Here is a 27,264-nt window from a genome sequence, read left to right as displayed (position 1 = left end):
TGTTTTGTATACTTATTTCTTTTTCTCATCTTTTATTCATGTGGGTCAGGACCGTGTCGCTTCCGGAGAATTACATGATAAGGAAGCTTAAGGTGGTCACATTGATGCATCAGCAACATGAGAATGTCCAGAGATGAGTGCTAGATTCAGTCATATGCTAGGTTCAGATATATCCAGTCACAAATCAAGGAAACTCGATCCTCCTTATGTAAGTTCTTGTTCTATCTGCATGTCATCTTTTTTTTTCTGAATGGTTCTGCTGCTGAATGTTGCTCTGAATGTGTAATATATTTTTTGTTTGCAGGTTAACTTGGGGTCTAAATCTTCAAAAACTATTAGTATGATGGATGCTCCTGCTCCATCCTTTTGTTTGTTTGAAGAATTTGATTATAATGAAAATTTCATTGAGGATCCACGCAAACTCAGAGCTGCCGGCTTATCTTGTGATGGGAAAACAATCTATGATGATCCCACATGTTTGCCACATCTTGATGAGGTTTAGATTTTTTTTCCTTTTTCTTTGTTCCTATTTTTTCAAGTTTATAATTTTTTCTATTTTTTTAATTTTTTGTTATGCAGGAGCACACAATCCCAATCATTGAAGTTCCAGCTCCCATCCTTAGCACAAGCCAGCCTAAGCCGACGCACCCCCAAGTATTGCTGATGATGTGCGTGGTCATGGCATCAATGCTGATCATCCGTAGGAGAGTCCTGTTTTTGACAGAACACCAGATGGAAATTATGATTTATTATGTGAAGTAACTCCATTGACAGCTGTCGATGTTCAGGGTCATTTCATATTGCTGGTATGTCTGTTTCTTTTTTCTTGTAATGATCATCATGACACTTTTTCATGTGTGTTCATAGCCTTTTTTCTGAGTGATCCTGAACTTGTAGCTTAAATTTGCGCACTCTTAACGATTCTTGAGGATCTTGTCTTTTTTTATTATCTCTCTCCCCTTCTTTGTTTGATTGCTGCCTAAATTGAATGATGCAGCTTATATGTTTGTCAATGCTATGTTGGACTAAAATTATCTAGGTTATCTGATTCAGCCTCTATGTTTGATTATCTCTTTTGTTGCAGTATATTTTAACTGCAAATTTTATTGTTTGCATAGTATATTTGGTCATACAAATGTATATTTTCTATAATGTAAGCATCATGGCTTTTTGCCTACTCTAGTTACTGTCTCATGGATAGATTTCTTACTTGTACCATTATGGCGCCAATCTCGGGAAGTACTTCTGCGCGCTGAATCTCATGTTTGTTTATCATTTATTGCCATAGTCTCTCCAACTCTTCCTTTTTTTACTATGAGTTGTCTAAGTATCACTGAATCCCTTCATTATAGGTATTGTTTTCAATCAACACACCTTCCACACTTGAGTACCTTTTTTGTTCTTGATGTGAATTTGCACTTTTCAGTGATTTGTATCTGGTAGAACTTGTGCTTTTTGCTGTCATCTTCTTGACTGCCTTGATTTGTCATTATTGAAATAGGTGCTTTTAGTTTGACAAAGATTATCACATCCATTTTATTTTCTGGAACACTAGAAGAGAACTGGTAGAACTTTTTATTTCATTTATTTTCCTTTAGTTTGATCGAGATTATGACATGCAATTTTGTGGAATATCAAAAAGAAACTGGACTTTTTGTGTTGCTACCTGTAGAGTTTTACTACTGTAGAATTTTACTGGTAGAACTTTGAACAACTTTTTTTTGTTGATGAGTTAAATTGCCGCACATATTTATGCAGTTCTTCATGTTGCAAGAGTATGCAAGTTTGGACAACATTTTTTCATTATCTTTTGCTACTGCTTCACTGTTGACAGATACTAATAATTCTAGCAGCTGTAGTATTTTTTAAGCTGCCTATTCCAAGCATGTGCTCAACATCTATATATTATGTAGCTTGTATCATCTGACCTCTAGTTGCATGAAATATTAATATTTTTTATCACATAATTTGTTTACTATGATGATAGTAGTTCAGATTACTGTTCTGAATTTTGTTCTTTTTTTTCTGCAGAGCTCCCAAGAATCACCTGCAACCCGTGAAGTTCAGATCACTGGATTCAAGAATTTCAGTGTTTCATGCAGCACAATGGCCAAAGAGGTTGATGATATCTATAATGAGCCAGGGATTTTATGTTTCAAAAAGTGTGAAAAAATTGGATTCTATCTTGGTAGTTCTTCAACAGGAAAGGAACCAAGACACCCTCCACGTATAATACAACCTAATTCTTATTACAGGAACTTTCAAACCATATTTCAATGTGAAATTCATCGTTTCAACTCATGATTTACTAGTATATGATTGCATCGTTTTCTACGCGTCTCAACGAGACTATGCTAGGTTATTATATTGTTCCTCCCTCACTAAATTCTTTTCATGTTTGTTGATTTTTTATCTTTCCCAACACAATTTCTTTCTTTTTCACCATCTTGTTTGAATAGTATTGTCTCTAATTTTTTCTATCTTTGCAGCACTGAAGTTATCAATTACGACAACATCCGTGTTAGTTATCAGCAACTAGCAATATTAAGACATTCTAACAAAGTATCCGTTGATAAGTTTGTCATCAATGTTTCTTGTCGGAAGTTGTTCAAGGATAAGCACCCTAAAGATTCTTGCCGTCATTTCTTGTTCTCCACAGTTGGTGTAAGTGCATATCCTCTGTAATCCCTAATCTATTTGATTAATTCTAGTGTAATTCCTATTTTTCCTTTTTATTCTTTTTAATTTTTTTGGGTTCGTTTTATGCTGTGGGTTTGCCCAGGACTATCTAATGTAGTATGAATGGAGCCTGACTTTCCTTCATGACACTTGTGGGAAATGTTTTACGCTCGCAAATGGATGCTTCAAGTTCACATCATCAGATTACGAAAGCAGCACACCCGTACATTCCTCTTCAATACGATTTTTTTCTTTTTGTGGATTTCTGACAATCTTTTTTTTCATATTCTGCATGTAGCTTTTGTTCCTAATTCTACACGACGACCACTGGTTTGTGTTCATTGTCGCTCTACATGATGGTTACTTCATCTTCCTCGATTCATTCTTCCACGAAGATGATATGTATCAACAGAATGTCAGGAGCACTGTTGTGAGTCTTTTTTCCTTAGTTTGGTTTTATTTTTTATTTTTAAATGTTTATCTGATTTTCCCCTCTCTTTTTTATGGATCTTAATCTCATTAATAGTGTACATTGTGTTCTATTTGCCCCCTTTTGTGCTGTATGCTATTTTATTTTTCTGTGTTGTTGTATACAAGTTTTATCATGAACAGTGTAAGTTCCAGTTGCATACAAGTTTGAAGACAACTCAATATATTTTTCTCAGACAAAAAATACAGGCATGTGTCATTTTCCCTTCTCTCAGTGTTTTTTTTGGCAATCTACCTTACTGTAGCATCGTTTTGCTTTGTGATTTTAATGTTTGCAACAATAGTTACATATAGAACCTAGATTTTATAGATACTTTTATTTTTATCAGCTACTTGTGTCCTGTCTACACACCTCGGAGTCTACAGCCTGCTGTTTTTTGACTCACAATATCTCATAGTAACCAGTATATTTTTAGTGCACAAAATTGAGTGATATTGTTCGGATTCAGTAGGTTATCCTCATAGTAACCAGTAGATTTTAAATTTTAGAACAATAGTTATCTGTAGAAGCCAGATTTTTACAGAAATCTGATTATATATCTCACAAGCACAAAATATCCCCAACTTGTCTTTTAGCACACAAAGTTTCAGTTTTAATTGTTTCTTCAGTAGATAGAAGCACGAGGAATAGAACAGCTTTAAGCAACATATTTTTGTTTGCTGCTTTATCTTTTAACTACATTTTTCAAAGTCTTTCAAAATATCAACACAACAACAAATAATAGTTCTTCTTTTGTCATTCTTCACATCACCCCTCCTTGATTGCCATTCAGCACGAGTAATGACGATCCTTTACGTTGCCCATCACCTGCATATCAAAACATAACATGTGTTTTTTTAAAAAAAATCTATACACATGATCTTTCTTAAACACATTTTTTCCTATGTCAAAAAAAAACTATTGCCTTATATAGTAAATGTTTTGCACCTGGAATGTTTGTGGTTTGTGTTGGATTGGCCTTTTTTTCGCTGTTGCTTTCTTCTTCATAGCTGCCCCCTCAGCTGGTAGTTTACTGCATGTTGCTTTGTTATGGTCATGAGAACCACAATGCTACATGTTATTTGCATTTTAGTCCGTACCATCTCCCCATATGGAATCAGCCGTCTGCTTTTTTGCATTTTTTTGGTCTGCCTTTTCTGGGTACAACATCTGAATTCTTCAATAAACTTGGCACTTCAAGATTTGTTCTAGTGCTAGAACCATTAATCATTTGTTCAGCAATAGGGATTATTGATGCCGATGTATGGCTGCTACTTGTTTGCTGCCAATTGCCATTGCTTGTGTAACCGCCCATCTCACTTGTGTCTTGATTTGTAGCCGACTGCTGTTGTGGTTCATTCCTGATGTTACCATTTTCTTCTCTAATCAGAATCTTTCTCATTTCAGAATGGATCTTTCGGAGTTCAGCTAACATGTAATTTGTCCTTTCAAGATCCAGGCACCCTTCCGAAGTGACATCAACAAAAACATTTTGAAAGTAAGTTATATCTAAGAGTGTTGTTGCTTCCTGTCAGCTCAGCTGGTATGAATGTTGTCGCATTTCTAACTTCTTTTCTTTCAATTGGCCTCCATCTATCTATGAAGTAATTTTCAGGTAATGTGTGCTTGTTCATCTGGATTAGCGTTCTTAGAATGTGGACACACAGGATGCCATCTTTCTGAAACCATGCACAGATACACATGTAATTCTCTTGTGCCATATCAACCAGAACTAGGTACTTCCTTGGCCTCACCTCATTCTTTGTGTGTTCCTCAGATTTATATATCACATACACCTTTTCTTTCTCCATCTCATCTGCTAGATACCTCTCTGTAGCTTTTACCAACTGTTGGAACCTGTAGAATATTTCTATATTGTAGAAGTCTCTTGCCTGTTTTTCGAATGTATATATGCTGAGTGCAGCAAAGCTACTTCTTTGAACCGAGCATTCGTACATTCATTGCGAGGTGATGAACATATGAATGGGAAGAAGTTGTTCTTGAAGTAAACTGGCACAAATTTTTTTCTATTTTCATAAATTGCTTTCAAATACTTCAAGTGATGCACCTGGTGCTCATTAAGCATGCATGCCCACAACTTTCAAATTCTTCTTCTGTTAAACTATTAAATATGATGTCGTACAAGTCCCTTGCAAATTTTGGATTGTTTGTTAACACTGGTCCCATAAGGACCTTTTCTGCCTTAGACATAATATGGAATAAGCAATTTCTGTGTATTGTCTCCGGGAATTCCAATGCAATTGCTGCCCTCATTGCTGCATCCTGATCAGCAATGATAGATTTTGGTGCTTTCCCCCCGTGCAGGTAAGAAATATGCTGAACAGCCACCTGAAAGTTGGAATTGTCTCATCGCTCAGGACTACACCAGCAAACAGAAGGTTATCTCCATGCCCATTTATGCAAACAAACGGTGCGAATTTCAAGTTGTATCTATTTATTTCATATGTTGTATCGAAACTTATGACATCACCATAATGTTCATATAATTTCCTGCTTGTTCCATAAGCCCAAAATGTATTTCTCACTTTTGAGTCTTCTCCTGTGTCAAATGTGAAAAAGAACATAGGATCTTCAGCTTATTTCTGCTTCAAATACTTTACCACATGTGAGATGTTATTTTCCCCACACTCCCTCGTCACTCTTGTTTTGTAGTTGCTAATATTTGTCTTCACCAAATTTGTGTTTTTCATTCCCCCTCTTAAAAATGATAGGAATGCTAGTATTTTTCTGTTCGGCACATTAACATCTATAAAAGATCTGATCATAGCTTTCTCTTGCTCTGTGAAAAATCTGTGAGATCTCAACAACTTGGCTAGTGCTGGAGCTAGTAGGTTGTGGTTGTGTTCAAGATTCAGTCTAGTCACTGCCCAAACACCCTTCTTCTTTGCTATTGTCATCCCTGCTTGGCAGTTTGTCTTGTCAATCACTGCACCGTCTCTTCCTTGCTGCTGGCACAAGCTCAGCTTCATCATTGTTGATCTGAAGTGCTTTTCTTTTCTTTATCTCACTGCTTTTCTGGACACATGATTCATGTTGGTTTTCCCGACCAGATTCCTAATGATCAAGATTCCCTCTGCGGTTGCACTTGTACATTCTCCTTGTGACTTCTCCTGATGCCCATTTTTCCCTTGAGGTGTACGTACCTAACTTTATTGTTGAAAACCCCACAATCAAGGCGTAGTTGTTGTAGAAGGCATATGCTTCCTCATGAGTTTCAAACTGCATATCAATTCTTGGCACATGGAGATGTACCTGACTTTATTGTTGAAAACCCCACAATCAAGGCATAGTTGTTGTAGAAGGCATATGCTTCCTCATGAGTTTCAAACTGCATATCAATTCTTGGCACATGGAGACTTTCACCCCCTTCTCGCTGAGCGATATAGCTGCTACTTCCACACTCTCACTGTGTTTAAAAATCTCTATGTCTTCTTCCGTATTGTCTTGTTCTATATCTCTTGTGGCTGTTTCAGTACTATGTTCAACATTTGCAATAACAACATCATTGATTGATATGTATGGTTGGTCATCATGAATAATTCGTTGTGTATTTTCTGTTTCTTCATTTGCTTGCGTAAGTGAATCATAATTTGTTGCGTAAGTTCTATGGGCAAGAATCATCAAGCTATCTATTTGGGATTGAGGTATACCATCATAAGGTATCTATATGGTATACAGGACTTCTAATCTGTTCCAACATGAGTCATGTATACTCACCCATCATAAGGTTGTTCGACTTGCCCATAGAATCACACGACATTGCTGCTGCCATGTTCTCCTTAGTAGTTTTGAAGCCCCCATCACTGGCCTGCAGGCAAACAAATTTTTTTTATTCAGTCACCTGCTAAATAAAAAAGTACATACATAACAGTACAGTCAGTTTTTTTCCGTGTGCTTATGCATCTGCTCGATCCCTCTATTTTTAGTTAATCCATTTCATTTTTTCAAGCATTTTTTGTCAAGAGTTTTTTCAAAGTTACACTATATTTTCTGCAATCAGATGATTGTTTTTCAAGATTATCCTGTCTACAAGTTTTTTGGCTCATCTACTAGGCTCTTCTACCCCTATGAATCTGCAATCAGATGATTTTTTTTCTTTTTGTGCCATCCAGCAATGGATCTGGAAGCAACAAAAAGTTATGGATCTCAGGGGAGAACAAGTTTTTACCTCCACCACCGCACCCTGAGAATTGATGCTGTTGTTTTGTGCCCAAATCTGCTCCATCCTTTGCCTTCTCTTGCTTTTGGGGAGAGGATCCTCCACGCCCCACATGTGAGAGCTTGAAGAAAGGGTTGAAGGGGGGAGGGGGGGAGGAGGTGGTGGTGACGAACAGATCTGTTGTCTTGCTTTTTTTCCTTTTTTGTCTTGTGTTTTCTTTTTGGTAGGATAACGATCTGACTTGATATATATGGACAGTCGTGGGGGAGCAAACAACCCAGCCTTTTTTCTAGCGGGCTTCATGAAAATATTTTCCTGCCACTTTTTTCTATTATTTTTTTTGCATGACAAATGATCTGCTTGTTTAATGGGCTATTTTTTTCAGCTAATGGGACTCCAAAATTTAACATTTTTTCCCATGTAACCAACAGAAAAATGATGTAGTTTTTATTGGTCCAACAGTAAAAAAGGCCCACAGGTACAACAGAAAAAGAGTCTTAATATTGGGCCAACAGTAAATAAGGCCGACAAACACAAAAGACAAGATATCGGGTATAGTTTTTCAAATCACACACCCACCATTTTGCTAGTCTTAACGGGCGCACAACAAAAAGAAGCGGGCCCTAAACAAATATATATTAATAACAACGTCCAATCGTTGGATTCAGTTGTACAGTGGGAAACAGGTGACTGGTAGATAACCACGTATCAATCAACTGACAGGGAGACGGACTAGTAAAGACGAAAGCAAACAAAATGAGTAAAATTGATACTCCCTCCGTTCCACTTTATAAGCATTTCTAGTTTTGAACGGTTGTTCCAGAATATAAGCATTTCTAGGATTCCATGGACCCCACAGCCTTATCTCACCCACCCACCTTTTTTCTCTCTCCAACCACGGCCACAAGTTTCTATGGGAGAAAAAATGTCCATCTTCTTCCTTGCTTGCCCGTCTCCACGACTCCTCCCCATTTTGCCTATCCGTCTCTACCGAATCTAGGGGCTGCCTCTGGACCTTGCCGGCTTCCCTCCACTCCACACCGCTCCGCTGCCAGGGAAGCACCAGGAGCGCACCATGGAGGATGGCCCCTCCTCCGAGGAGGATCCACCTACTGCTCAAGAGCTGGAATGGCAACGTCGACGGCAGATGAGGGCGCGAGGGCGGAGGGTGGAGGAGCGACTCCATCAGGAGTGGGTGCGTAGCTCGAGATCTGTGGGCTCTGTGTCAAGAGAGAAGGCGCTTTGGGTGAGATTCATGGCCTTTAAGCCCGGAGATGTAGACGCACCTCCGGTCGTGGAGGAAGATGGCGTGCAGTCGAAGAGAGCCGCGTCCGCGGCACTGGGAAGAATCGTGGCGGGGCTCAAGTTCCTCCCCCCAGGAGCCAGAGCCAGTGCCGACTGGGAACAGCGCGTTCTGGGACGAGGTTATAGGTGGCTCACAGGCGCCTTCCTCGCCACCACGTGCTGAAAGGTTGCTGCTAGGCGTCAAGAAGCCAGTGCAAGGCGATGAAGGCGGTGAGAAGCCGGTGCAAGGCGACAAAGACGGTGAGAAGTCGGACGTCCAGAAGCCGGCGCCGGGAGATGAAGCCAGTGACAAGCCAGTGCCAGACGATGAAATAGGTGAGAAGCAACATTTCAAGCGTAAAAAAGATTAGACTAGGACTATGACCGTGCGATGTGCTAGTACTAATAGTGGCGGTATCTATGCGTCATGTTTAAGTTGTAGTAATATGTTCATGAATGTGTGCTTTGCTAGTACTCATAGTAGTAGTAATTGTGGCAAGTTTGCAACTATCTAATCCTGCAATATTAATGATTCTATGATGCTCATCTCAATATCAATTATTCTATGATGCTCATCTCAATATTAATGATTCTGTACAGAAAACAGCAGTACAGTTGATATGAGGGATTACATTCCTGATTACACAAAAGATATTTCTGAGTACACAAAATGATCGAAACCTTCCACTTCCAGACTTATGATAAACTTTGCATTACATTTTGGTATAGCTCGTGGTCAACATTGAGGGCAGCAGGAAGTGCTCCTGCCATCTCTAGCCCATCCTTGTTGATATGAGGAATCTTGTAGCCATTTCCTCCGGTAACTTTCATGATTTCTATCATGCAACTTTGTAAAGTGAGATAAACCCTTCGAAGCAGCGATGCATCATAACTGGCATACTCATTTTGCACATTCTGAATCAGCTTGTCCATATTCCTAGAATTTGTAAGAAATGTTTTGGACTGTAAGGAAGCAAAGAAACCAAGGTCTAGGACATTCAAGTCTGGTGAGTTAGGAGGCTAGTTAAATATCCAAATGTCTAGACCTGTTTGTGCTACAACATGTTGGAATGCTTCATCATTTTGCTCTATATGTGTGCGCACATTATCTTGTTGTATCCAGATTGTCTCTCTTGTATGCTCACGCGGCCAAGATGCAACAATAGCTGGAAGAACCTTACAAATCAAGTAACTTCTGCTGACATCCCTAGTAACATTGATGGTTTTTGTGATTAAAGTACCTTTGGGTCTATTTCGACTACCCCTTTGTGCTGGTTCCTACAACATGTTGTACAGAAAATAAGTACTTGGAAATAAACAAACACACTTTATTGCTAATTGTGACTAGGACTACACCTTGCACACAAATGGCCATATGCCAATTTTTCCATCAAAGTAGCACACTCCTGCACTATTGTATCTTGGGGGTGCTACAGCACATAGCAGCATACATTTTGGAATAGAATTCTTGTTTTGAATTGTTCTCAAAGGATCTTCTTCCTCCGGCAGCATGTAAAACTTTTTTGCTTTTTTAGTTGTGTTGAACCATTTCTCATCAATATGAATAATATTCTTCGTATCAATAAACTTTGGCTCACTAGAAACTGATAAAGCATCTACCATTGCCACACAATATTTTAGTCGCTCCCTTTTGTTATCATCTCTCAAACATGGCTTGATAGTGTTCGTGTGGCGGCGTAGTTTTCCTGCTTTGAACAAGCGGTAGAGGGTAGTCTTCTTCACACCTAATGCTTTAGCTAGAGACTTGAGTGTGGTTCTCATGTTCAAAGGTATTGTCAAAATTTGAGAAATCAATTTGAACCTTATGGCGGCCACATGCTTGCTTTCTTTTTTAAGAAAGATTTACTGGAACACCTGCAGCACGACATTTCTTTGCTTCCCTCCATATAGTTTGCACTTGACACCTATTGACATTAAACAACTGAGCCACTACTGTGGTGCTTGTTTTTTTCAGTTTGCCATTGTTGCTCATTAGAAGCAATTCTTCATAAACATCATGTCTTTCCTTTTCTATCAAATTCTTTCTTCTTCTCACAATATTTGTATTTGCATGCTGATCATGTGCTTGAACACTGGGTCCTTGGAGACTGCCTTCACCTAAGTTGACATGAAAATCTTCGCCATACACAGGATCTTCATCATCTTCATGGTGGCAGTAAATGAATGTAAGACTCGAATTGTGCTGATTAAGGTAGTTTTAAAATTAAGTACAGTTTGCATGTATTATACCTGAATAATCAAAACATGCTGCTTCAGCAGAAACATTGAAAGGGTCCACATCATCATCAAAATCTAGGACAAGGAGGAAGAAAGCTTTTTACCAAAAGGACAACAGGTAACAAGAAAGATTCTGTTCATTAGCTGAAAAAAAAAGTACAAAAGTTGAGAATGTAACCCCACCCTCTTCTGATCTTGCTGGGAAGTTTAGGTCCGGGAGGCCACCACCACTTGCTCCTGCTGCTGGTCCATCTTCGTTGTCATCAAAGAAAGGGGGATTATTGAGATCAAATGACATGGCTCTCAGCAAGATACGAGATGGAGTGAGGAAAAAAGAGATGAAGTGGTCTTATTTATAAGCTGTAAACTTTACTCCGTAGTTGCCTCCAGTGGATTCAAAATTTTGGTGAAATGTGAATTTGTTTAGAACTGAAATTTGTAAACTGGCGGCAACTGAAATGTGTGTAGAACTTTTTTGTTACCGGCCACTCGAATAAAGGAGGTGCATGTACAAACGTTGGGCAAGTAGCAGTTAATGCATATACTAGTGGCCATTACTTAATATTATTCTCTGAATAGATGATTGAGTGACAACGTACTACTGTCTGACTTTTGAGGGAGTGAACTTGTAGTATTGTCAGACTTTTGAGGGCACATAGGATATTTTCTGCTTCTACTATTCGGTGTGCAGCATCTTAGAAATACTTATAAAGTGGAACGGAGGGAGTAGGTTGGTTCTACAAAAAGCTGATATCTACCACCATTCATCACAAAATCTAACTACGAATAAAGAGGAGTTGTTGGTTCTGTTACACGATTGGTTGCACTGTTTCAACACCACAGTGGGGCTTATTTTTTGCAAGATTGAAATCCATTCACTAGTTCAGTCAGTTTGTATGTCTGAGACTTACGATAATGAATAGTCAGTTTTCCTATAGGTTGGATTTTTTCTGAGAAAAATACAGTCTCTTCCTTGGAAAATGATTTTTGTAGTAAGGAGTCTTTAATCTTCGGTGGTGATTAGTGCTAATAAATGAGATTTAGGTCGTCATGGAAAGACATGGCTGCTGGGATCGAACTGTATACTTCATATCAATATATAATAGACTGGCGAGGAGCTATTTTTGACTAATTTCAGTAGAGAAATAGAGAGATTAGACAACATATTTAATTTGCTTTTGTGCAGCCCAAAACCATGGCATTAGCATTTTTTAGATATGGGATAACTGGTACCTATATCCATCTGTAGTTCTTACACTCTAAACCTCAAATGAGGATCTCTTGAAAAAAAGAAAACTAGAAGACTAAACTTCGATTTCCTTCTTCGCTCCCATTTTATCCCTGCAAAGTCTTTACGTAGCACATGACCATCACATCTCTCGTGTTCTTAGAAACTTGATATCTGAATCGCCTGATGCTGCTGAAGTAACAAAATCAGACCCAAGAACCTCCAAGGCGACGCTTCAAGAAGTGAACGACATCAAAAGATGCCGTCGCCACCTCATCCGGCAAGCCGGAGTTGAGTTTTCACCTGGAGATCCATCGATAGTTGCAGGCTACACCACGACAATGCCCCAAACGAAAATGACGCAAAAAATACACCGCCGTTGTCGACACCGACACACTGCCAGGAAGAGCTTTCATTTGGAAAACCTGCTCAGCAGCACCACCGTCCATCGATGGTGATACTGCTATCAGGGTCGATGGAAATGGCGGCCGTGCCGGACAATAGAGTGGCCCGTTGGCCGTGGCGGCGTGTACGCCTCCAGCGTATGCTCGAGAACCAGCATGCCAGCCCACAGCGGCAGATCGGCGCAGAAGCAACCAAAACCGGCAGCCATAGCTCCGGAGAAGGCACGAGGACCCACCACGCTGGCAAGGGTATCTGAGGTAGGGAAAGCCGGATCCGGTGCAGGAAACTTAGTCCGCAGCCACCAGGTGCCGAATCGTTGCTGCCGCGCGGCCAACACCCGTGACTCTCACCTGCGTGAACGGCTGCCACCGGGTCTCCTCATCCCCCAGTGCCGCAGCCGCCAAGCCTCTTCCCGGAACCAGCCTCAGTGGCCACGGATCCGGACGGCCTCGCCTACCAGTTGCCCGAGAAGCCGGAATCCAAATCGTCCCTTCCCGCGTGAGGATGAGCTTCGTTGTCGAGAGGCCTTGCCGCCGCCCTCCCGGTGGCCACACGAGCTTCCGCGTAGGTCACTCCGCCGGCGGCAAGGAGAAGAACGTGGAGAGGGAGGGGCTAGCTGCGGCGGGGCTGGGCTCCGCCCGTGTCGCCCCGACGGGAGCGACGCGGGGGAGAGAGAACGACGCATGTGAAAGTCTTGATAGCTAGGCAGCAAGCCATGATAGAACTTGCACACCGTAGATGTTGCTGAGATTTTATCAAAGCTACATCGATACTAGCCCTGGTGAATCATATGGGTCATCTCCCTAGTTGTTACTATAGTAAAAATTAGTTATCCCATTTCGCAAAAGAAAAAAAATCCATTGGCTATCTCTTGTAAATAAACAAAACACTTAGCTTTAGAAACATGGCCGATCAATGTGAAGATGACATTTTCAGTTGTATAAGTATGCCTCATGCTCATTCCCATGTAACTGCAAGAGTAGAGCTTCACCCGTATGATCACAGGAAGGCAGCCCACTGCATCGTTGGCCCATCGTTGTTTGGTGCCAACCCGGCTCTTGGAGTCTTCCATCCTTTTCCCTCAACCTGTGCAAGTCCTGGCTGCTGGTATTGCCAGCACACGTGAAGTAGCTGGACCGATTCATGGTCTCCTGCAAACTGCAATTTCAGCTCCCTGAAACGGCCAATCAAAGTTCACATGATGGCCAAGGTCATGGTTAGGTGTAGCAGTCCTCATGCCCTTCAATAATGGTCACCAACGCCACCTACCCATGCAGAAACTGTTCACAAGCTCAGCCATACCGCTCTGACCAGTGTTGACAATCTGTCTAGCTAGACAGATGAACAACATTGATTAAAACGCTTTTGAAAAGACCAAGTGGCCGGACAAATTTTGCAAGGTAGGTTCAGAGATGTACTCTATACAGCAAGCCAAGTTGCAGTTACTTTTTTCACCTACCTCAAGTCCAGTAGGCCTCGTCCGCATTGGTGAATAGGAGATACATTTGTGAAAGGAAAAGAAAGAATTTGTGAGCTATTTAAATGCCCACTCCGATGGCTTGTAGTCATCCACCTTGGAGTTCTATTTTGCCATGGATAAAAGTTTCTAAAACTTAGGGCCTGTTCGTTTCCTACTATCTAAACTTTAGATCCATCACATCAAAAAGAATCTTGCTATTTAGAAGTATTAAATAAAATCTGTTTATAAAACTTTTTGCACAGCTAGGTGCTAATTCGCGAGATAAATTTAATGAGCCTAATTAATCCATAATTTGCCACAGTGATGCTACAGTAATTATTCACTAATCATGGACTAATATACCTCATTAGATTCGTCTCGCGAATTAGCACTAGGGTTCTGCAATTAGTTTTGTAATTAGACTTTATTTAATACTTCTAAATGATAAGATTCTCTTTGATGTGACCCCTCTAAAGTTTAGGTACCCGGAAACGAACACACCCTTAGTCGTATGACCTTTATTTCCTTTTTGTTTTCTCTTACCATTGTTTTCTCTGTTTGGTTTTTCCCCTGTTTGGAGGTGCTAATACTAAGGGCTAAAGTTTAGCACCTATTAGCTCCTTTTTTCCATCTAATGTTTTCCTCTTATTTTTGAATTTGGCTAAACTTTAGCACCCTTATTAGCACTTATGTTTGGAAGTGTTAATGCTAAAGTTTAGTATTTTTATACATTAGAACTAGGATCGAAGAGAGCCTTTTATCTTTTCAATGTGGTTTGCAACATTTTGCCTCGTTTGTTTTCGTCTGAGTCGTCGTCAACGAGACTATAAGAGCATCACCTACGCTTTGCTTGTAAAAAAAGGCCACAAGCCCAGAGCAAAGCAGGATTTGCGCCATGGCCGCTTCACTCGCACTTCCCCAGGTCACCGCTTCCGCCGGCCACCGTTTCGAGTTCGACGTGATCGTCGTCGGTGCCGGCATCATGGGCAGCTGCGCGGCGCACGCGGCCGCGTCTCGCGGGGCGCGCGCCCTGCTCCTGGAGCGCTTCGACCTTCTCCACCACCGGGGCTCCTCGCACGGCGAGTCCCGCATCATCCGCGACGCCTACGCGAAGGCGCGGTACCTGCCCATGGTGCGCCTCGCCCGCCGCCTCTGGGCGGACGCCGAGGCCGAGTGCGGCTACCGCGTGCTCACCCCGGCGCCGCATCTCTCCATGGGCCCGCGCAGCAACGCCTCGCTTGTCGCTGCCGTCGAGAACGCCGGCGCGGAGGAGATGGACCTGGCCCTCAGGTGGGGAGGCGCCTTCCGCGTCCCGGACGGATGGCTGACCGCGGTGAGCGAGCACGGCGGCGGCGTTCTCAGCGCGACCAAGGCGGTGGCCATGTTCCAGGCGCTCGCCGTCAAGAAGGGCGCCGCGGTCAGGGACAACGCCGAGGTCGTCAGCATCGAGAAGGGGCCGGAGGGTGGCGTCGTGGTGAAGACGAGCAGCGGCGAGGAGTTCCACGGCGCCAAGTGCGTCGTCACGGTGGGCGCCTGGGCGAGCAAGCTGCTCAGGTCCGTCGCCGGCGTGGAGCTCCCCATCCAGCCGCTGCACACGCTGACCTTGTACTGGCGCATCAAGCCCGGCTGCGAGCGCAACCTTACGGCGAAGGCCGGGTTCCCGACGTTCTCCAGCTACGGCGACCCGCCCGTGTACGGCACGCCGTCGCTGGAGCTCCCGGGCCTGATCAAGATCAGCTGCGACGGCGGGCCGCCGTGCGACCCGGACGGCCGTGACTGGGTCTCCGGCGACCGCGAAGTCACCAAGCGCGTGGCCAGGTGGATCGAGGAGTCCATGGCAGGCCACGTGGAGGCCGCCGGCGGGCCGGTGATCCGGCAGTCGTGCATGTGCTCAATGACGCCGGACGCGGACTTCGTGATCGACTTCCTCGGCGGGGACTTCGGGGAGGACGTGGTGGTCGGGGCCGGGTTCTCCGGGCACGGGTTCAAGATGGGGCCGGCGGTGGGGAGGATCCTGGCCGAGATGGCCATCGACGGCAAGGCCAATACGGCGGTGGAGGCCGGCGTGGAGCTCGGCCACTACAGGATCAACCGTTTCGATGGCAACCCCATGGGAAATGCCAAGGATTACTAGTGACGTCGATCATGGATCGGATGTGTATCGTCCAGAGTATTATCCATATGATTCATGTCACGCGTTGAAATAACTTAGTAACTAATTGGATCAGCAAGTTGCATGTAATGGTTGCAAGTTTGAAGTGAAACAAGTAAAGTCAGTGCTAAGTCTATGAACTAAGCACCATTATCGAAAAACATAAATGCATTTGAGTTCGAGGGGGAATTAAAAGTACGGTATGTGCTGACCCTTTTCTACCTTTTCTTGGTTTAACCTGAAAGAACATATATGCATGTTATTCAGTTTAACAGTGGTTCTTACTTAGTTCGGATCTTATTTTGCAGTGTAGTTGTGTAGTCCTTTTGCAGAATGCGACAAGTTTTCTGATATTTTTGCAGCAAAAACAGGGTCCTTGGGTGTTGGACTGTTGGTAGATTGATAATAAGGGTATATTTCTAGCAAAATCTTTTTGTCTTTTGCATGGAAATATTAGTTTGTGTTGGCGATCAGAAATTGCATATTAGGGCAATGCTTTGCTGCTACGCGTTACCTTTCCAAGCAAAAGGAAGGACCAGGACGAAACTTCATAGGCCGTTTTCCTTGGTAGAGAGAGAGTGTGTGATTGATTGATTGATTGCTACTGATCCTGAGTCGACATCCGTGTTTCATCTTGGAACTTGTCTCATTCGTTGCATTCGATACTGACAAAATAAGGCTGGCTTGGAACTTGGAAGTATTTCAGTTTGGAAATCTCATTGGCCCTGTACCGTCGCCAGCACTGCCTGTACCAGTGCATGTAGCCATGTAGAGTTGTAGACGACTCTGAATTGGCCATGTGATCTGAGCGAAGCCTGGCCGCTTGGGAACGCCAGAATTGACGGGTCGTCGTTCACGCGATTGGCGGTGGGGATGGGATAGATCATACTCCTTCCGTCAATAAATAAATGTAAACATACTTTTTGAGCGATATTTATTTAAGTACGGAGAGAGTAAACCTTTGTATGAACGTCCGATCAATGATCAATGGTAGAATTCAATCGATGGATCCAGACCACCAGCACCGCTGCAAGTCAGCAAGGCTAATCAAAATAGGGGTTTTCATATCCCTATTTCCAAGAATGCCACGTCAGTTTAGAAATGAATGAAATACTGTATCTCAATAGAGAGTTTCATTTTACTATTTCCAAAACTAACCAGTGTAATTAAATGCTAGTTGATCTATTAGCGCACGGGATCCCCCATGAAACAACGGCGGTCACAGCGGTCGTTTCACGCTATTTCCAACGTCTTGGAAACGAGTTAGGAGTATCATGGGGATGAAACTGGTTCCCTCTCTTCCCTCATTAAATCAGTGCCACATCATCAAAACTGCTAATGTGTCATGGTAATTAATATTATGAAACTCGCCATGAAACCCTATTATAATTAGCCTAATCAGTCCTCACAGCCTCCGGTGGCAAATGGCACCTGCCACTGACTCGTATTGGGAGCAGATTGCCGTATAACAGATGAGCACGAGACTGAGGTCTTGTTTGATCCGGCGCTCAACTTTCATCATATCGCATCGAATATTTAGTTGCTAATGGAAAATATTAAATGTATATTAATAATAAAATTAATTGCATAATTTCTAGCTAATTCGCGGGACGAATCTATTAAGTCTAATTAATCCATAATTAGCCCAGCTAATTATAGATTAATTAGTTTTAATAGATTTATTTCATAAATTAGTTTTAAACTTCCGCAATTAGTTTTATAATTAGCTCCTCCTAATTGATATTAAAATATACGACGCGACTTTATCCCTTACGATCCAAGCACCCTCGAGACACCCACGTCCTATCGTTCCCCACCTCCTGCAACAAGAGGAGCTCGGTAGCTGTCCCCACATTGATGCTGTGGCTGCCGCGTGACACCTGACCCCGCCAATAATGCTACTCATCGTAGGGCTCGATCTTTTTGCAAATATGTTGGGAAATGAAGGGAAACACTGGCATATCCAGGGTTGCAATGGATGAACGCAAAAGCACACAAGATTAGAACGATACTAGGATGGATGTCGCGCTACGCTGCGCCTGTACTGGTAGGTTATGTTTGTAATCATGTGTTGCTATTGTCCATACTTCTCTTGGTCTCTTTATTTCTTGAAATCACTTGATTTTGCTAATCACGTATCATTAAAGAAGATTGTGGAAGACTAAATTAATAAAACAGCCACAAACACTACACGCAGAAGGTAGCTTGGAAGAGCACTTAGGAAAAAAAAGGCTTTCTGAAAGGACTATTAGACAACCACTCGAAGCATGCAGTTTGGTACATTGCCAGAAGCAAAATGTAAGCGATGCATCAGCTTTGCAAGTTTTGCAGGATAGGCTACTAAACCCAACAAAATGGTTGTTACCAGTGTAAACTCAAATTTGCGTCAAATCCTTTTTCGTCAGCAATACAGCTAGCACATAGAATTTTTTACAAATATGTGTACTTACGTACCCTTTGGACAATAAAATGCTAAGCAACCGAATCAGAATGTAAAAGAAAAGAAAAAGGATTCACAGGACGTCTCATCATTCTTTACCCTTAGAAAATATAGTAGGAACAACCCGAGCTGATATTGACAATATGCACAGAGGATGAAAAATATAAGTTACTGTAGCACCATGATTCCATAAATTAACAGGGTCAGCTAACAGATTCACAAAACACATGAATCTTAAGATGAAGGTAAGCAAAACTCCGGCAAATATAAACATATTACATTACCTTCATAGAACACCACCCAATTGATTAGTCATTTGCTATCCATTGGTTGTATTTTAGAGATACAACACAGGTAAACCTAGATGGCTAAGCAGCCCTACAATTGACCTACATATTAACATTTGAGGAAGGCATAGTATTTTAATTTTGGACAGACAAATAGCATTTCTGTTTGAAGGGAACTTTAGTGGACATAAGAGAGTAGAGATCTTCTATTAGCCGTCAAAATGGAAATGAATAACTAAGTAGGCGATAAATTGAGTGCACTTCATCAGGCAATTTCAGTGACAAAGATTCACATATGAAAAGTCATATGAAACTTGCACGAAACCTGTTGCAGGACAACCAAGAAACTTTTGCATTGCCATGCTTGACCGCATGGCTTCAGGATGGCAGGGTCTTCAATAAATCAAGAAGTAATGCGCCTAGCAGTCCATTTGAAATGTGAAAACATAGCAACCATGGCTCTTTGCTTCCTGATGACGATAATAAAATCAAAGAATAAGATATGCAAAGGTGAAAAGACGCATAGGCTAGCCACTAACAGAAAAGTTCTGAGAAAACTAATCTCTGATATATGCAACAAAGCAACTTCGATATATTTTTCTCTCATCTCCCTTCAATTCTATCTTCTGCAGGACAACATATCAGTCAAAGGGAAACAACTAAACAGACCTAAAATTGTCAGAGATATCTACAAACCTAAAAACAGGAAGTGGAACACGTACTAAATCCAGAAATTGCAGAGAAGGATAGCAGTCCAGGATTTAGATTACGAAGCAGAGGGCGGCTTATACTACAGATCAGTTTGTAGGTATGTAAGCTGCCAACATCAAAGTGGGCCTGATGCCCTGGTACGCACAAATGGGGAAAAAATGACCAGAAGAGTTGCTATGACAACGGGAAGGTACATCCAGAAAGGGCTCGAAAATGCTTTGAATATATGACAGTAGAACTATGACTATTTGCATTTCAGATAGCATTTGGAAAGGAATGCCATCAAACATTTGGCTGCAACAGATTTGAATTGCACGCTGGCAAAGTTCAGAGAACAGTACAACGTACGTGGATGATATTTTGTTCTCCGAAATAACATCTGTATCACCTTCCCTGCAATGGTGCCTCCTAAAGGATGCCATCAAACCGTGACACAGGCAATTGACTGATGCTGAACTGGGCACTGGGCCGGCAGCGTTGGCTATGCACCCGGTGATTCCCTGAGGTCCCCCGGACATAGGGAACCCTGATCCTATAGCACCGGGGTCGAGGTGGTCCGCCACGATGGAGTTGCCGCAGTTGTCGACGAATAAGAACCAACGTTGCCGCACCCTGATCAAATAGCTATCTGATGTGGTCATCTGACATCGAAATCATGGCACTAACCCACGCTATCAGCTGAACCTTGGCCGGTGGAATCACGGAGAGGAGTCGAGGGGGATGGACGGCTGGTGATGGGAACGTTTGTGGCGTCGACGCAGCGCCGATGCACGCAAACCACCACCGGCTGTCTATCTCTGAATGTTCGGCATCCACCGGTGGCCGCACATAACCGGAGCCTGCGCACACCTCGATGTCGGTGTGGTGGATGCTTCTTCTGCCATGTGCCATCCCCGTCGCGGCATCCCGTCTCCTCTCAATCGCTGTTGTAGCTTCCACCCCACAAGAGGTCCGGGAAGGGTAGCACCACAGCAGAAAGGAGATGGAGGCGTCATCGAGAGAGAAGGCGGAGTAGGCGAAGTGAGCGAGGAAGGAGATCATAGGAGCGGACTGGGATGCGTGCGAACTCGTCGATATCTTCTTGAGACACGGGCGGTGAAAATCAACACGCCTCGCGGCAAGCTGCGTAGAGGCTACGCAAGTGTGGCCCGATAACGTGGCAAACGCGTAGGAACGGCCAGATTGTGAACAGTATCATAATCAATATTTTATTGGCCGACCCGTTGCCACGCGCTGTAATTTCATTTGACAACAGTGATTCGATGCCTTCGCTGCTCCAGGAATCCTTCGAGCATAAGAGGTTACATATGGCGTCAGAAACCATACAAAAGAACAATACCGTGGTACCATATTTTCTAGAGATGTTCAACCTTGAGGGCTGCATCTTTAGGGTAATTACTATTGGTACACCTTTCTACTCACGGATTACTCCCTCCGTCTCAGATTATTAGTCGTTTTAGTTTTTCTAGATTCATAGATTTTACTATGCATCTGTCGGTACATACAGATAGGGGTACCTCCTGCTAGGGTGACCAGGTCCTGGGACTTCTCATAATCCCCGCTCCCCCTCGCCTCTGGGCCGCGTGGCATACGGCCTCCGGGCCTGACAGCTGGGACCACGGCCTCCGAACCCTCCCCGAGCTCCGTGAGGTCCGGGCCCTCTGCACACCCACGTGAGCGGGAGAGCTCTCGGGTAACCCCTGCGGACCCGGCCTCCCCTGGGAGGTCCGGGGCCGCCACGTGTGATGGCCAGACCATCACAGGCCAGCCCGCTCCGGCCGGCCACGGGGGCCCCGGACCCCTCTTTCCCCCGGGAAGGGGTCCGGTGCCGCCATGTGCTGCCCAGCGGGAGGAGCGGGGCTGACCCCGCCGCGTGCCTGCGGCCGGAGGCCCCTTACGGGTCGCCTCTCCACCTACCAGCATTTAATGCGGTAGCTGAGTTGGGCGCGCCAAGGTCAAAAGGTGCGGCCTGCCACTAACACACGGGGCAGGTAAGCTGACACCACGAGCCCGCCTGATCCGAAGGCGGCGCGTCGTATCACCGCGCACAGTGCGCGGACTGTGTGCAGTCCCGTCACGGTGCTGCGCGCGTGATGATGGTCTGTAATAGGCGTGCTAAGGCTTGCGCTGTAACAGTGCGCATGGTACGAGCCAGCGCTGGCTCACCCCCTGACTGGAGGTTCCATCCCAACAGTGACAGCACGGCTACACTGTTGGGCAACGCTGACACCGAACACTGTACAAGACAAGGCTGTACACGGCTGTATCCCGACTGTGGATACGCACATCAACTTCCCGATCGAGAGGACTACGGAGAGGAGCTCGAGGAGATGACCTCCATATCTCTCGTAGAACAAGCTCCTGTTGGCCGGACCCACATGTCGGGGTCCCGCTCAGTGTAAGCACTCCTCTTGGACTATAAAAGGGAGAATGCACTCGTTAGAACACAGGGATAAAAAAGAACACTCACACTAGACGTTCCAAGTTCCAGGTTGCACACACGCAAGTTTAGGCTGCTTTCCATTCAGGCTCACGCAGCCAATACAACACCAAAGTGAACGTAGGGTATTACGCTACGGCGGCCCGAACCACTCTAAATCTGCGTGTCCTTCCTGCGTTCATCTGTCCACCGATCGAGCGCTCCTGAGCCCCCTCCAAACCCATCCTTAACTAGGATTAGGCGGGTGCTCTCCGCCACCCGGCTGGAGAATTCCTCCGACATTTGGCGCGCCAGGTAGGGGGAGGGTTTTGGTTTGCGCTAGGTCGACCTTCGCGACTTCAATGGCGCAGGAAAATGGTCACCATGACCTCCTGATCGGTGAAGAAGTGGCATCGACAGCGCCACACGCCTCGCGCCGTCACGCCTCCAGGGTGGCTCCGCGTGCTGCTCCACCATGTGCAGCAGAGCGGGACTCCGTGGCCCAATCGGTGCTCCCACCGAGCGGGCCCCTCATGGCAGCCAGGGAGTTGCTCCGCAACCCCCCTGGTGAAGCGGCGTCGCTAGACGCGCACAGACAATGGCGTGACGACGTCGACCGCCTCCTCAACCTGGCACAGGCTTCCCCAGGCTCAGCGGGGGGTCTGTATCCAGGCAGCGCCGTCGCCAGGGCGGCGCATCCGGTTCTGTGCACTCACCATCAGTAAGGAGTGCACGGACTGAGTACCTCCGGGCAGAGCTCAACCGCAGGCATGCGGGAGAGGATGCCAGGATCTCCATCGAGCGAGCACGCAACCGACGGCTCAACATTGAGGGTCGGGACCTTGCGCCCGAGCTCGATGCGGCTGCGGCCAGGCCGCAAGGACTCGCCCAAGTGCCGGTATCGGGCGTGGGCTGTGCAGCGCTCGCAGACCACCTTCGTGTGGTCGCCTGGCCGTCCAAGTTTCGGCCTCACCTGCCGGAAAAATATGATGGGTCCTCCAACCCGTCAGAGTTCCTGCAGGTCTACATCACCGCCATCACGGCGGCCGGGGGTAACGAAGCCGTCATGGCAAGTTACTTTCATGTAGCCTTGACCGGGCCGGCCCGGACCTGGCTCATGAACCTTACCCCGGGATCCATCCATTCCTAGGGAGAACTCTGCGCACAGTTCACGGCGAACTTCGCCAGTGCGTACCAACAGCATGGTGTGGAAGCCCACCTCCACGCCGTGAGGCAACAACCCGGGGAAACCCTCCGGGCCTTCATCTCCCGCTTCACTAAGGTACGTGGAACCATCCCACGTATCTCCGATGCATCTATTATCACGGCTTTCCGACAGGGGGTCCGAGACGAGAAGATGTTAGAGAAGCTGGCGACCCACCAGGTGGAAGCCGTCACCACCCTGTTCGCTCTGGCGGACAAATGCGCCCGAGCTGCAGAAGGCCGTGCGTGGCACTCTGCAACTCAGGCAGGACCTGCTCAAACGAGCGGGCCCAGTGTCGCTGCACCTGGCAGCGGCAAGAAGAAGAACAAGAAGAACCGTGGCTTCGACAAGTCATGGATCGGGGGTCCGGCCGTTGCGGCTGCAACGACCGGGGGCCAGAACTCCCGCGGCAAGCGCCCACGACAGCAGCGCACCGACCCCGGGTCGTGCCCTGTTCATCCTGGGGCTCGCCACAGCGCCGCTGAGTGCCGCGAGATCCAGAAGCTCGCGGAACGCCTCAGCAAGAGGTGTGACCAAGCCTCCAAGGAAGGCTCCTCCCCTCCGCGGCGGTCCGGCAAGGAGAAGGCCTCTGATGCCGACGCTGCTGCGACTGAGAGGGAGTTGGGGTATCAAACCCCCAATAAAGACCTCAAGGGACTGTTCCAGCAGTCCGATTCCGAGTCCGGCGGGGATGAGCGCCGCAAAAAGCTGTACGTTATGTACGGTGGCAGTTCGGAGCTCGTCTCCCGGCGAGACGTGAAGGCCCTTCGCCGGGAGGTCCTCTCGGTGAAACCAGGGGTGCCAAGGGCGGCGCCCCACCAGCGGTGGAAGGGCATCACCATCTCCTTTGGGCCATCCGACTGCCCAGAGAACATGGCGGGTGCAGGGGTGCTGCCGCTCATCACGGCGCCCACCGTCGCCAATGTTCGTCTTCACCATGTGCTGATCGACGGAGGCGCCGGCCTCAGCGTCATCAGCTATGCGGCGTTCAAGCACCTGCAGATCCCGGAGTCCAAGCTGGCTCCATCACGCCCATTCTCAGGAGTGGGCCCCGATCCCGTGTACCCGGTAGGGACCATCACCTTACCGGTTACGTTCGGGACGGAGGACAATTTCCGTACCGAGAACGTGCAGTTCGAGGTCGCGGAAGTTAACCTCCCCTTCAACGCCATCATCGGCAGACCGGCCCTGTACCGGTTCATGGCTGTTGCCCACTACGGGTACCTGGTCCTAAAGATGCCCTCTCCGGCGGGCGTCCTCACCGTCCAAAGCGATCGGGCCGCTGCTGCTGTAGCGGTCGAAAAGCTCCATGCGCTGGCTACGGGGCTTGCCCCTGCAGCTGGCACCCTAGGGTCCGACCCCTCGACCTCACGAGTCAAGGCCCTGGCCAAGGCACCGAAGGTCCATCCGTCCGACACGGACGATGTCCCCGTGAAGACCGTCCAGGTCGGAGCGGAGACCTCCCAGACCACCCGCATCGGTGGCAACCTGGGAGAGAAATAGGAAAGCGCGCTCATCGCCTTCCTCCGGGCAAATGTTGACGTGTTCGCTTGGGAACCGTCACAGATGCCCGGGATCCCTAGGGAGGTGATTGAGCACCATCTGAAGATCCACCCCGACGCCAGGTCGGTCCGGCAGAAGCCACGCAAGCAGTCCATCGAGCGGCAAAACTTCATCCATGAAGAGGTCCGCAAGCTGCTGCAGGCTGGCTTCATCAAGGAGGTCTACCATCCTGTATGGTTGGCCAACCCGGTTGTAGTCCCAAAGGCCAACGGGAAGCTTCGGATGTGCATCGACTACACCAATCAAAACAAGGCATGTCCAAAAGACCCTTATCCACTTCCGCGTATAGACCAGATTGTAGACTCCACCTCCGGGTGTGATTTGCTGTCCTTCATAGATGCCTATTCTGGTTTCCACCAAATCAAGATGGCTTGTGATGACAGGAAGCACACAGCTTTTGTAACAGTGGATGGACTTTATTGTTATGTAGTGATGCCTTATGGGTTACTTAATGCTCTACCCACCTTTGCCCGAGCAATGAACATCACTCTAGCTGATTTGGTTAGAGATATAGTCGAGGTGTATGTTGATGACATCGTTGTCAAGACTAGAGAGTCGAATTCACTCTTAGAAAACTTAGCTCAAGTCTTCGACAAGTTACGGGCGACCTCCACCAAGCTTAACCCCGAGAAGTGCGTCTTCGGCGTATCGGCGGGAAAGCTCCTTGGTTTCCTGGTCTCCCACCGGGGGATCGAGGCCAACCCGGACAAGGTCCGGGCGATCGAGGCAATGAGATCTCCTGCACGCCTCAAAGATGTACAGAGGTTGACGGGGTCCCTTGCAGCCCTCAGCCGCTTCATTTCGAGGCTGGCGGAGAGGGCGCTACCCTTCTTCAAGTTGATGAGGGGGTCCGGCCCGTTTCTATGGACCGAAGAGGCAGAACGTGCCTTCCAAGAGATGAAGCAGTACCTTACCTCCTTGCCGGTCCTGGTCGCTCCGGACCCAGGTGAGACACTGTTTCTTTATCTTGCAGCAATGACCGAAGTGATCAGCATGGTGCTGGTACCGAGAGGTCCGAGTTTCCCTCGCAGGGGGCCCCTGTGGACCCCCCTGAGGGAGAAGGAGGCCCGGCCTCCTCCACTCCAGCAACCGGCCCTGCTTCGGAGGGTCCGGCCGGGTTCCGACCCGGAGGAGCTCTGAGCAGCTTGGGGGCCGAAGGGTCCTCAGCCCAAATTGAAGGATCCAGTCCACCTGGCAGAGTCAGGACCGTCCAGAAGCCGGTCTACTACGTCAGTGAGGTCCTTCATGAGGCAAAGGCCAGGTATCCTGAAACGCATAAGCTCCTTTATGCTATACTTGTAGCGTCCAGGAAGCTCCGCCACTACTTTCAGGCCCACAAGATTGTGGTGGTGACCGCCTATCCATTGAGGGCCATCCTCCACAACTCCAACGCCACAGGCAACATCGCCAAGTGGGCTGCAGAGCTCGCGGGGTTCCAGCTTGACTTCCAGCCGCGTCACGCCGTCAAGAGCCAGATCCTTGCTGACTTCATCGCGGAATGGACGCTGGCACCAAGCGCCTTTGGGGGTCCGGACCAAGGGATGGACCCCCCGCGTCCGGAGGACAGGGCTCCGGTCTTCACCAGGCCTCACTGGACCCTCTTCTTTGACGGGTCCGCCCGCAGCAAGAGGGCCGGGGCTGGCGTGGTCCTCATCGACCCACGTGGCGAGCAGCTAAAGTACATGGTGCACCTTGATTTTGAGGCCACCAACAACATGGCGGAGTATGAGGCCTTAATCTTCGGACTTACGGCGGCTCTGTCCCTGGGGGTCCGAGAGCTCCTGGTCAAAGGGGACTCCCAACTCATCATCAGGCAAGTCCGGGGGGAGTGTTGCTGCAACAACCCCCAGCTCGCGGCCTACCTCATTCATGTGAAGAGGCTCGAGAAGGACTTCGTTGTGCTGGAACTGCAACATGTTCCACGCGAAGGCAACACAGCAGCTGATGCACTCTCCGCGAGCGCATCGACCCAGGCACCCGTGCCTGGGGGCGTCTTCCAGAGATGTCTGCTGAAGCCTTCCGCCCAGCCTGCCGACCTGGGCGAAGGGGGTCGGACTAGCACCTCGAAGCTGGCGGTCCCGGCGGCGCTCCATCCGTGGAGCCCGCCAAGGGTTGTGTGCTCCCTTGAGGGTCCCGGAGACCTCGGGGAGCCACGCCCAGTTTCTCAGAAAGGTCCCGATGCATGGATCTCTAAGGTCCGGGACTACCTGAAAGATAATTACCTTCCTGAAGATCAAGCATCTGCTGAGCGCATTGTCCGGATGGCTAAGCGATACACAGTGGTAGAAGGGGACCTCTACCGCCGAGGCGCCAACGGCGTCCTCATGCGGTGCATCACCCAGGAAGAGGGCCGCGACTTGCTTGCGGAGATCCACGGAGGTGAGTGCGGAAGTCATTCTTCATCCCGCACACTGGTTGGTAAAGCTTTCCGGCATGGCTTTTACTGGCCGACAGCACTCCAGGATGCAGCTGAGTTGGTAAGGTCCTGCAAAGCGTGTCAGTTCCACGCAAAGCAAATACACACTCCAGCTCAGGCTCTGCAGATG

General features: G+C 46.8%; 1 protein-coding gene and 2 long non-coding RNA genes across 3 annotated transcripts; 2 read left to right on the top strand and 1 right to left on the bottom strand.

Annotated features, from left to right (window-relative positions):
- The first annotated feature begins 10,778 nt into the window (after positions 1-10,778).
- Positions 10,779-11,205, top strand: LOC112892052. Its single transcript, XR_003228653.1, has 3 exons — positions 10,779-10,798; positions 10,893-10,968; positions 11,062-11,205. It is a non-coding gene; the product is annotated as an uncharacterized LOC112892052 (long non-coding RNA).
- A 3,568-nt stretch (positions 11,206-14,773) lies between these two features.
- LOC112894295 (probable sarcosine oxidase) lies at positions 14,774-16,319 on the top strand. The gene has a single exon (XM_025961952.1). It carries the CDS (start codon positions 14,838-14,840, stop codon positions 16,074-16,076), a length of 1,239 nt encoding a protein of 412 aa, XP_025817737.1. The 5' UTR covers positions 14,774-14,837; the 3' UTR covers positions 16,077-16,319.
- Positions 16,320-18,796: 2,477 nt separating this feature from the next.
- On the bottom strand, positions 18,797-20,579 carry LOC112895131. Its single transcript, XR_003229142.1, has 2 exons — positions 19,881-20,579; positions 18,797-19,291 (listed from the first exon to the last, which is right to left on the bottom strand). It is a non-coding gene; the product is annotated as an uncharacterized LOC112895131 (long non-coding RNA).
- Positions 20,580-27,264: the final 6,685 nt, after the last annotated feature.

This window comes from Panicum hallii, chromosome 5, assembly GCF_002211085.1.
Source record: "Panicum hallii strain FIL2 chromosome 5, PHallii_v3.1, whole genome shotgun sequence".
NCBI classification, from domain to species: domain Eukaryota; kingdom Viridiplantae; phylum Streptophyta; class Magnoliopsida; order Poales; family Poaceae; genus Panicum; species Panicum hallii.
Note: the sequence above shows the minus strand (reverse complement) of the source record. Positions and strands in the feature narration are given on the sequence as shown.